At 41.0% G+C, this 12654-nt stretch overlaps 1 protein-coding gene across 1 annotated transcript; it reads left to right on the top strand.

Moving 5' to 3' along the window:
• The first annotated feature begins 9761 nt into the window (after positions 1-9761).
• Positions 9762-10421, top strand: LOC138906395 (uncharacterized). The gene is made up of 3 exons (XM_070195060.1): positions 9762-9959; positions 10047-10146; positions 10300-10421. The coding sequence occupies exons 1-3, from the start codon at positions 9762-9764 to the stop codon at positions 10419-10421; spliced, it is 420 nt and encodes a 139-aa protein (XP_070051161.1).
• Positions 10422-12654: the final 2233 nt, after the last annotated feature.

Below are 12654 nucleotides of genomic sequence, written 5' to 3'. Positions count from 1 at the left end.
TCAGTCTTCTCTTAGTGCACTTCCAACTCAGAGTTCATCTCGTGCACCATCAGTTCAGGGTCCATCTATACCAGGTCCTTCTGGTAGTTATTTTGGTTCTCAAGGTCCGCCTCAGAACTTGCCGACATTTTTAGAGAGGGGTTGCTTTGAGTGTGGAGATTTGGGTCACATAAAGAGATATTGATCCTACCTTACGGGAGGTTTAGCTCAGCAAATGGGTCAGGCTATGACTTCAGCACCAGTTGCTTCACCACCCGCCTAGCCAGCTCGGGGTGGGGCTCAGTCAGCTAGAGGTCGTCCAAGAGGGGGAGGCCGATCAGGTGGCGGTCAGGCCCGTTTTTATGCTTTTCCTGACAGGCCAGATATCGTTGCTTCAGATGCAATGATCACAGGTATTGTCTCAGTGTGCCATAGGAAAGCTTCTATATTATTTGACTCTGGTTCCACGTATTCGTATGTTTCATCATATTTTGTATGTTATTTGGATACGCCCCGTGAATCCTTAGTTTCACATGTTCATGTATCTACGCCGGTGGGCGATACTATTATTATGGACCGTGTGTATCGGTCGTATGTGGTAACTATTGGGAGACTGGAGACTAGAATTGATCTCTTATTTCTTAGTATGGTTGATTTCGATGTAATCTTGGGTATGGATTGGTTGTCTCCATGTCATGCTACTCTGGACTGTCACGCAAAAACAGTGACGATGGCGATACCGAGATTGCCGAAGGTCGGGTGGAAAGGTTCTCTAAATTATGTTCCCATCAGCGTAATTTCTTATTTTAAGGCCCAACGGATGGTTGGGAAGGGGTGTTTGTCATATTTGGCCTTGGTGAAAGATGTTGATTCTGACACTCCTACTATTGATTTTATACCGGTAGTGCGGGATTTTTCGAATGTATTTCCTGCAGACTTGCCGGGTATGCCACCCGACAGGGATATTGATTTCGGTATTAATTTGGTGCTGGGTACTCCCATTTCTATTCCTCTGTATCGTATGGCACACGCTGAATTGAAAGACTTGAAAGAGAAACTTTAGGAACTTCTTACTACGGGGTTTATTAGGCCTAGTGTGTCGCCTTGGGGTGCACTGGTTCTGTTTGTGAAAAAGAAAGATGGTACTACGCAGATGTGCATCGACTATAGGAAGTTGAACAAATTTACAATCAAGAACAAGTATCCTTTGTCGCGTATTGATGACTTATTTGATCAGCTTTAGGGAGCGAGGGTATTATCCAAAATTGATTTGAGATCTGGGTATCACCAGTTGAAAATTTGGGATTCGGATATTCTAAAGGCGGCATTCAGGACCCGTTATGGTCACTATGAATTTCTCGTGATGTTGTTTGGGATGACCAACGCCCCAGCAACACTTATGCACTTGATGAATAGTGTATTCCAGTCGTATCTTGATTTATTTGTCATAGAATTTATTGATGATATTCTGGTATACTCACGTAGCCAGGAGGAACATGCACAATATTTGAGTATTGTACTACAGAGGCTGAGGGATGAGAAACTTTATGCCAAATTCTCCAAGTGTGAGTTCTGGCTTAGTTCAGTGGCATTCATGGGACACATAATGTCCAGTGAAGGAATTAAGGTGGATCCGAAGAAGATAGAGGTAGTTCAGATCTGGCCCAGGCCATCTTCAGCTACTGAGATACGGAATTTTCTTGGCTTAGTTGGTTATTGTCGTCGTTTTGTGGAGGGCTTCTCGTCTATTGCATCACCCTTGACTAAATTGACCTAGAAGGGTGCTCCATTCAGGTAGTCGGTTGAGTGTGAAGAGAGCTTTCAAGAGCTTAAGACTGCCTTTGTTACATCCCGCATTTCGTACGTTCATGTTTCGCCGTAAGTTAATCGATGTAAGCTCGGGAATGAGATTATTTTTGAGGTTATAAGTATTTATTTTATTTGTAACAAGTGCTAAGTGAGTGACATGAAGATTAGAAGGTAAACAAATCAAAGAATGAGTATTCGTTGAAGTTTGTCAATTTGGGATAAAATACGATCCAAGCTATAATACCCGATATTTATGGACTAGTGCCATACAAGGTACCATATGACCATGATAGTAAGGAGTATAAAGTATGTTAAAAATGATTAGTATTTTAAGTAAATTAAGATATTACCTAATTATGTTGGTAATGGGTTAATTATTACTTTGAGTGGGAAATTAACAAATCAATTGGAAATTGGTGGATAATTATTTGGTGGGAACATCACCCCCAATGTGGCAGCAAGGAGTTTAGTTGTTAAGACCAAACAATGACTCTTTGGCTTAGGTGGCTAGGTGGCACATTTAGGGGATGTTGGTAAAAGTAACCCTTATCAAGTGGGGCCCACAACCACTATGATAAGGAACCTCTCTAATTCATTAAAGAGAGATGTTTATATCTACAAGTAATGGATGAAGCTACAATAAAATTCATACGAGACTACATAATGTAATAGCAACATGATTTGCAATTCTAAGGGAGCCCGGTATAACCTTTCTCAAGAATATCATACGAATTTTTCCCTACTTCGATCTTTTATTTATGAGTGTGTTGTGCACCACATTTATAAACAGGATGCTACAGGACATATAGGATGTTATCCTCCTTTCTTATCTTAGATCGTGCGATATAAGGATTCATTTCCCTAATAATATGTTATATTTTCAGCAATGCCTAAGAAGGCTACAGCCGCCCAGAAGGGCAAGTCCGTGGCTGATTAGACAACTAGTCGAGTGCCACGAGTTACCAGGGCTCGGGGAGAGTCTCATAGTGAGATTCCATCTCAGACTTCACATACCTCGCCCTCTCTAGAGGAGCTCCGAGGGGCACCAGCTCCAGTGCATGCCCCTATACATACAGCCAGATGCACCGGTGTAGGAGATGAGAGATGTTATTCAGCTATTGACTTGATTAGTATCCACATAATCTCGACGTCATGAAGTAGGTATTGGTCATACAGATAGGGCCATCAGTGCGAGGGTTCGTGATTTCATTAATTTGGACCCTCCGGTATTCACTGGACTAGATCCAAATGAGGACCCTCAGGTATTTATCGATAGGATGCAGAGGACTTTGAGGGTAATGAAGGCCACTACGACTGAGTCATTTGAGCTAGCTTCCTATAGACTTCAGGATGTTGCAGTTAATTAGTACGAGTCTTGGGAGTTGTCCAGAGGTGAGGATGCCCCTCTAGCAGTATGGCATGAGTTTACAGAGGATTTTCTTCGTCATTATCTACCACTAGAGCTTAGACGGGCCAGATTTGATAGGTTCTTGACCCTTCGACAGGGTAATATGAGTGTTCGGAAGTACAACCTTCAGTTTGAATATTTGGTTAGGTATGCTCCCACTATTATAGCTAAGATGGAGGAGTTGGAGCCACACCTGCTTAACGACTGCATGTCGGTCTCACTTTAGCCAGGCATGGATATTTCTCATATTCAGGCATACACTTAGGGTGTAGAGGAGCGTAAGCAGAAGCAGAGGGCTGATGATGAGCATGATAGGGGCCAGAGTAAGAGATCGAGATCTTCGGGTCCTTCTGGTGAGTTTCGAGGTGGTCAGAGACAACAATACCTGAGGTATCCAGCCCAGCCATCGGCTAGCGCGCCCCCTCAGTTTGCCGGTAGGAGATTTGATTATTCTACATATTCAGGGCCTCAAGTTCTCAGTATATGGGTAGGTCAAGTCAGATGAGGTCGCCCTTGCCACAATGTGCTCAGTGTGGTAAGCAGCATGTCGGGCAGTGCCGTATGGGGTTAGGTGTTTGTTATACTTATGGTTATCCAGGCCACGTTATGAGAGATTGTCTGACGAGAGGTGGTGCAAGCATAGTTCAGCCAACGGGATCTGTAGCTGGTTTGTCATCATCAGTACGCCCCGTAGGCAAGGTTAACAAGCACCAATCGGTCGTGGTAGAGGCAGAGGTGGAGCATCTAGCTCGAGCGGTCCTCATAACCGCATTTATGCATTAGCAGGTCAACATGATCAGGAGTCGTCACATGATGTTGTTACAGGTATATTATTAGTCTCCTCATATGATGTATATGCATTGATTGACCCAGGTTTTACCTTATCATATGTTACTCTGTTGGTTGCCTGTAAGTTTGGAATAGAACTTAAGTTGGTTAAACCTTTTGAGGTGTCCACACCTATTGGGGATCTAGTGATAGCTAGGCGAGTATATAGAGATTGTACAGTAGTAGTTCATAGTCGATCTACAGTGGCAGATCTAATTGAGTTAGATATAGTAGAATTTGATGTTATACTCGATATGGATTGGTTGGCACGTTGATTGTAGATCAAATATGGTTCGACTCCATTTTCCAAGGGAGCCTGTTTTGGAGTGGAAAGGTAATATGGCATCGCCGAGAGGTAGGTTTATTTCCTATCTCAAGGCAGGGAAGATGATTAGAAAGGGCTATATTTATCACTTAGTTCGGGTACAGGATGTGAAAGTAGAGTCACCAACCATTCAATCTATCCCTATGCTTAATGAGTTTCCCGATGTTTTTCTCGATGAGCTTCCGGGTCTTCCGCCAGAGAGAGAAATTGAGTTTTTTATTGACATATTACCAAATACTCAGCTAATATCCATTCCTCCCAATAGAATGGCACCTGCAGAGCTGAGAGAGTTGAAGGAACAACTAAGGGACTAGCTTGAAAAAGGCTTTATCATACCTAGTACATCACCGTGGGGAGCACCTGTGTTATTTGTGAGGAAGAAAGATGGTTCCTTGGGGATGTGTATTGATTATAGACTGTTGAATAAGGTGACGATCAAGAATAAGTACCCGCTCCCGAGGATTGATGATTTGATTGATCAGTTTCAAGGTGCTAAGTATTTCTTGAAGATGGACCTGAGGTCCGGGTACCATCAGGTAAGGGTTAAGGAGAAGGATATGCCGAAGACAACATTCAGTACCAGATATCGGCACTTTGAGTTTCGTGTTATGTCATTCGGTTTGACTAATGCCCCAGTAGTATTCATAGATTTGATGAACCGTGTGTTCAGACCCTTTCTATATTTGTTCGTGATTGTATTTATTGATGATATATTGGTGTATTCTCGTTCAGAGACTAAGCATATAGATCATTTGCGTACTGTGCTCAGAGTTCTACAAAAAGGGAAGTTGTATGCAAAATTCACTAAATGTGAATTCTGGTTGAATTTTGTAGCTTTCCTTGGGCATATTATTTCAGGTGAAGGTATCCGGGTTGATACACAAAAGATTGAGGCAGTAAAGACTTGGCCTAGACCTACGACACCAATGGAGGTTCGTAGCTTTCTCGGTTTGGTAGGTTATTATAGGAGATTTGTAGAGGAATTTTCTTCTCTTTCAGCACCATTGACAAAGTTGACTCAGAAGAGAGATAAGTTGCAGTGGACCAATGCTTGCTAACGGAGTTTCCAAGCATTAAAGGACAGACTAACTTCAGCACTGGTTCTAACACTCCCAGAGGGAACTGATGGTTATGCTATCTATTGTGACGCTTCGGGCGTTGGATTGGGTTGTGTACTAATGCAGCATGATAAGGTTGTAGCTTATGCTTCTAGACAACTAAGAAAGCACGAGAAGAATTACCCGACCCACGATCTCGAGTTAGCCACGGTGATTCATGCACTAAAGATGTGGATGCACTATTTGTATGGCATTCATGTTGATATCTATACGGATCATAAAAGCCTTCAGTATATCTTCAAGCAAAAGGAATTGAATTTACGTCAAAGGAGATGGTTAGAACTACTAAAAGACTATGACGTTGATATTTTATACCATCCAAGGAAGGCGAATGTACTAGACAATGCCCTCAGTCATAGATCTATGGGTAACCTATCATATTTACAGCCAGAAAAGAGGGGGATAGCCCATGAGATTTATCAGCTAGCTAGTCTTGGAGTTCGATTACTGGACTCAGGTGATACCGGAGTTACTATTCAGGACACGACAACATCCTCTTTAGTAACTGAAGTGAAGGAACGTCAGTACGAGGATCCCGTGTTAGCTCATTACAGGGATACAACCCCTCAGAAGGAAAAGACACCATTTTAGATTACAAGAGATAGAGTCCTTAAATATCGAGGACGATAATGTGTCCCTAATGTTGCAGGGCTGCACCAGCAGGTTATGGGAGAGACTCACTATTCTCGTTATTCTATCTATACAGGAGCAACAAAGATGTATCATGATATCAGGGAAATATATTAGTGGGACAGAATGAAAAAGGATATAGTAGAGTTTGTTGCTCAATGCCCTAATTGCCAGTAGGTTAAGATTGAACATCAAAAACCCGGTGGATTATTGCAGGCTATAGAGATTTTGACTTGGAAATGGGAAGTAATTAATATGGATTCCATCATAGGCTTACCTCGTACCCAGCGTAAGTTCGATTCTATATGGGTGATTGTTGATAGACTTATAAAATCATCCCATTTTCTACTTGTTAGGACTACATATTCCGCAGAGGATTATGCAAGGTTTTGCATTAAGGAGATAGTATGACTTCATGGTGTCCCTATATCTATTATCTCGGATAGAGGATCTCAGTTTACAGTCAATCTCTATAGGTCCTTCCAAAAAGGATTGGGAACTCAGGTAAGTCTTAGTACAACATTTCATCCCCAAACAGACGGACAAGCTAAGCGTACTATTCAGACACTTAAGGATATGTTATGGGCATGTGTGATAGACTTCAAGGGTAGCTGGGATGATCATCTGCCGCTTATTGAGTTCGCGAATAATAATAGCTATCATTCCAGCATTCAGATGGCTCCATACGAAGCTCTTTACGGACGAAAGTGTAGGTCGCCTATCGGATGGTTCGATGTTGGGGAAACTAAATTAGTAGGACCAGAGTTGATACAACATGCAATCAAGAAGATTAAGATTATACAGGAAAGGCTATTGGCAGATCAAAGCCGTCAGAAGTCTTATACGAATAATCGACGACGAGACTTGGAGTTTCAGGTTGACAACTGGGTATTCCTAAAGGTATCACCGATGAAAGGCATTATGAGGTTCGGTAATAAAGGAAAACTTAGCCCTCGGTTCATTGGACCATATAAGATCATATGCAAGGTAGGCCAGGTAGCATATAAGTTAGACTTGCCTTCTGACTTGGAGTCTGTACATCCAGTCTTTCATGTGTCTATGCTCCGTAAATGTATTAGAGATCCTTCTAGAATTGTGCCAGTTGATGATGTTCAGGTCACAGAGCAGTTATCATACGAGGAAGCTCCCATTGCTATACTAGATAGACAGGTCCGGAGATTGAGGACTAAAAATGTAACTTTGGTGAATGTACTTTGGAGAAATAATAATGTGGATGAAATGACTTGGGAAGCCGAAGAATACATGAAGTCTAGGTTTCCCCACTTGCTTCCTCTTCCAGAGGAGGATCCGACTGAGACATCACAACCTTAAGGTACGTGTATGTATTCTTGTGTTAGTTATTGTCATTGGTCGTGTGAGGCCATTGTCATTATTGATGATTGTGGCAATATGTGGCATTGAATTATGGAGTTTGCTATAGGAAGGGTTGGTAGTAGTACTGTTACAAAGGTGACTCTACCAAACTTTATATAGATCCCGGGGAGTTAATCATTCGAGGACGAATGTTTCTAAGGGGGGAAGGATGTTACATCCCGCATTTCGTACGTTAAAGTTTCATCGTAAGTTAATTGACGTAAGCTCGGGAATGAGATTATTTTTGAGGTTGTAAGTATTTATGTTATTTGTAACAAGTGATAAGTGAGTATCGTGAAGATTAAAGGGTAAACAAATAAAAGAATGAGTATTCGTTGAAGTTTGTCAATTTGGGATAAAATACGATCCAAGCTATAATACCTGATATTTATGGACTAGTGCCATACAAGGTACCATATGACCATGATAGTAAGGTGTATAAAGTATGTTAAAAATGATTAGTATTTTAAGTAAATTAAGATATTACCTAATTATGTTGGTAATGGTTTAATTATTACTTTGAGTGGGAAATTAACAAATCAATTAGAAATTGGTGGATAATTATTTGGTGGGAACATCACCCCCAACGTGGCAGCATGGAGTTTAGTTGTTAAGGAACCTCTCTAATTCATTAAAGAGAGATGTTTATATCTAGAAGTAATGGATGAAGCTACAACAAAATTCATAAGAAACTACATAATGTAATAGCAACATGATTTGCAATTCTAAGGGAGCCCGGTATAACCTTTCTCAAGAATATCATACGGATTTTTCCCTACTTCGATCTCTCCGTTATGTGTTTTGTCGCGATTGACAAGGGATTGTCAAGAGAATCGGCTCAGGTATTTTAAGGCTATCCCTTCTTTCCTTTTGGCATGATCCATATGATACAAATGAAACGAGCAAACGCACAACTTTAGTAAATGTCTCTCTTCGTATAAGCACTAGGGGTGCCTATGTTCTTGAATTCCCATGTGTCTTATTATTATATATTCTGTTCATGGGTCTCAGAAAAATGCTCAATTGATAAAGTTTATCTGAAGACATATTGATCTTATGACATTTCGAGAAGTCTTATTAACTTACTTCTTATGCATTTCATTCATTTATACATGTACATTGACTCATGACCAGATGACGTTATATACGCTTATATTATAGGTATATGGGATATGGTAAAAGGTTACGGCATTATATATATACCACCACCTGATCGCTTGGTATACGTTGATGATTTCGCTCATAGAGGCCGAGATGATATGATGGGATGCCCTCAGAGGCTTGATAATATTATGTACACATATACCTATGCATGATACGACATTTATACGCACATGCATGACTTTATAAATATTTCAGGATTCACAAAGTTATTTAGACTTACATGTGGATTCCTTTACTCCATATTTCTTTTAAGTCTTTTATGTATTGATTTTCATACCTTACATACTAGGTACATATTCGTATTGACGCCCCTATTTCCCGGGGCCTGCATTTCATGCCGTATGTTTAGGTAGACAGGATAACGGTCCCCCTTTTTAGGATCCTTGATCAGTGAGAGTTGGTGTGCTCCACTTGATTCAGAGTTGTTACTAGTTTTGGTACGCTATTTTTGGTATGTAGATATGGGTATGACAGGGCCCGGTCCCGTCCTTTATACAGTTGTACACTCTATTAGAGGTCTGTAGACAGTCATGTATAGTTGGATAGTATGTGGCCTTGTTGACTTCTAGTTTTGAATATATATTTGTCCATAGCAGCCTTGTCGGCTCGCCCTACTGTATTCCGCATATATATGTATATATGTCTTTTGGACATGTTTTTCTCACGTATGTTATTCACGTGATTCAGCAATTTAATGACAGATGTTATTCATGACCTACCCTTAATTCATGTTTATATCTTAGACGCATGCTTAGGGGTGTTCGACATGTAAGACTCGGGTACTCGTCATGGCCCATCGGTTTGGGTCGTGACAACCTTTACCACAGCTCCAGTTCTAGTTTTACCTTCATCTTCTAGTTCTAATACAGTGTATTGTGATGATTCTCGGATCAGTATTAGATGTTTCTTAATGCAGGAGGGTAGACTGATTGCTTAAGCATCGCGCCAATTAAAGTCACATGAAAGGAACTACCATGTTCATGCTTTAGAATTGGCAGCCATTGTTCATGCATTGAAAATTTGGAGGTACTATCTCTATGGTATGTCTTGTGAGATATTTACATATCATCAGAGCCTTCAGCACTTATTCAAACAGAAGGATCTAAATTTGAGGCAGCGGAGATGGATGGATCTACTAAAGGATTATGATATTACTATTCTGTATCATCCCACGAAGGCCAATGTGGTGGCCGATGCCTTGAGTAGAAATGCGTTGAGTATGGGTATCCTTGCATTCATTCATGTTGGTGAAAGGCCTATTGTAATTGATGTTCAGACCTTGGCCAATCAGTTTGTGAGATTAGATGTTTCGAAGCCCAGTCGGGTTCTAGCTTGTGTGGTTTCTCGGTCTTTTTTATATGACCGCATCATAGATCGCCAATATGATGATCCCCATTTGCTTGTCCTGAAGGACACAGTTCAGCACGGTCATGCCAAAGATGTTACCATTGCAAATGATGGGATGTTGAGGATGCAGAGTTGGATTTGTGTGCCAAATGTAGATGGGCTGCGTGAATTTATGCTTGAAGAAGCCCACAGTTCGTGGTATTCCATTCATCCGGGTGCCACTAAGATGTACCAGGACTTGAGGCAGCACTATTGGTAGAGAAACAATGAAGAAAGATATAGTTGGGTTTGTAGCTCGATGTTTAAATTGTCAACAGGTGAAGTACGAATATCAGAGACCAGGCGGATTGCTTCAGAGACTGAAAATTCCGAAATGGAAATAGGAGCGTATTACCATGGACTTTGTAGATGGACTTCCACAGACTTTGAGAAAGTTTGATGTTGTTTGTGTAATTGTAGATCGGTTGACCAAGTCCGCACATTTTATTCCAGTCGGGATTGGGCTGCACGCCACAACATGTTTATTTATTTATGCCTGGATCTGACTATTATAGTGCTTGGGCTGAAGGAGCCCCACCGGAGTCTGTACCCCCCCTCCCCCTTCCACCCTCCCCACAGTGAGCGCGGTCGATATATATTGAGGGATGGATCTTCCCTGGGCATGGATCTTGCCCGAAGCATTTATATTGAGGGATAGATCTTCCCTGGACATGGATCTTGTCCGAATCATTTATATTTGGGGATGGATCTTCCCCTGGGCTGGATTGGCCTCATACAGTACTGAGTGACTGGCTGTCAGCTGATGTGTGTATGTGTGTGTGTGTGTCTATATATATATATATATATATATATATAGGATGGATCTTCCCTGGGCTGGATTGGCCATATACAGTACTGAGTGATTGAGTATTCTGAGAGTGTGAGTACACAAGGTTTCCATTATGGTACATCACATGCAGCATATACGTTGGCATGTAGATATAGAGATGTCATATTCCTCAAGTCATGCAGATTTTATCTATTTTTTTCTGTACTGAGTTTAACTGTTGAACTAGAAAGCATGCCTACATTTCTGTATTGTTATTTTTGTACTAGATTGTACCTGTTGAGCTCATCATTACTTTCAGCCCAAAGGTTAGTCTTGTTACTTATTGAGTTGGTTGTACTCATACTACACTCTGCACCTTGTGTGCAGATCCAGGTACTTCCGGATACGGCGGTTGCCAGATTTGAGGATTTATCTGTTGGAGACTATCAAGGTAGTTGCTTTGCGTCTATAGACCTTGACTCTCTTTCCTTTCAGTTATTGTACTGTTCTATATTTTCAGACAGTGTTCTTATCTGTCAGACTTTGTTATTATTTAGATGCTCATGTACTCAGTGACACCAGGTTTTGGGAGTATTTTGAGATTTTCTATTGAATTCAAATATTATATTTTCCAACTTAAGAGATTATTGTGATTTATTTAGGTTATCGACTTGCCTAGTATTGAGATAAGCGCCATCACGACAGGTTAGGGTTTTGGGTCGTGACAAACCCGCCCTGTTTCCCCTTCGATCTTGGCCGTTGATCTTAAATGATCATAATAAACCCCGCATTCTCCTTATATCCTTCACCCTAACCCTAGAGACCTATTTTCCCCATTCAGCCACATCTGTGTTCTCTCGAACCTTCTGCTCTCCTCACAAACCCTAGATGTCGCCTCCAACTCTTCTCCGAATCCAATCCATTCATGGATTCTTACCATGATTTACTTGCCTTTTACGGATCGTATCTCTGTTACTTGTGTGAATATGGTATTACTTAGTACTTGGCCGATTTTGGCAAGTATCAATCTTCCAAATCAAGTGCCATCGTCCTTGATATTCAAGATCTAGACTATATTTCATCTGTATACGTTCATAGCAAGGCTATGTGGTTCCGATTCGCCGTGATCTCCGGCCAATTGTTGATTCCTATCAAACTAGGGTTTACCTAGTTTCTTCTCTTAATCCGATTCTAAATCGATTTTTGCATGCTTTTCTTTCTTTATTTATGTTCGATTGATTGTATTTCCTTGTTTGTGTGTTATTTTGCTACTATATAAACTCTGCCCTACTTGACTTTAACTACTATTATTGCCCTCTAACTCTCATTCACTCTATACTATTTTGAAACTTGAGCTCTTGGCCAACTGAAAGCCAAGGACACCAGAATCTTCTCTATCTACCTCCCTAGTGCGAGCATTGCTCGGGGCTCGTTCGAAGCTCCTGTGAACTCTAACGAACTAGGGTTTGGAATTCTTGTTGTTATTCTTACTTTGCTACTGGAACTTGGTGATTCTCCTCTATTTATTGTTAAATCTGCAAATCGGTAAGTGTTCTGTAATGACCCGGCCGGTCGTTTCGAGTATTACAACCTTGTTCCCCCATTTATTGCTTATCTTGTGTTCAATTATAAATATGTGACTTGTCGGAGAGGCTTCATAATGAAATTGGAAAACTTAGTTCTAAGATGTAAAGCTTAAGTTGAAATAGTTGGCCGGATGTCGACTTATGTGTAAACGACTGACGAGGCGAATGTGTACTGAAATTTCCTGCTCGTGCTCTGTCAAATTCTAGTATAGTTTAAGATATCATCCCACAGAGACTGGATAATCTATGCTACAGACTTGTAATATTTTAACTATTTG

Source organism: Nicotiana tomentosiformis, chromosome 1 (assembly GCF_000390325.3).
Source record: "Nicotiana tomentosiformis chromosome 1, ASM39032v3, whole genome shotgun sequence".
NCBI classification, from domain to species: domain Eukaryota; kingdom Viridiplantae; phylum Streptophyta; class Magnoliopsida; order Solanales; family Solanaceae; genus Nicotiana; species Nicotiana tomentosiformis.
This window is presented reverse-complemented; position numbering and strand designations above follow the sequence as displayed.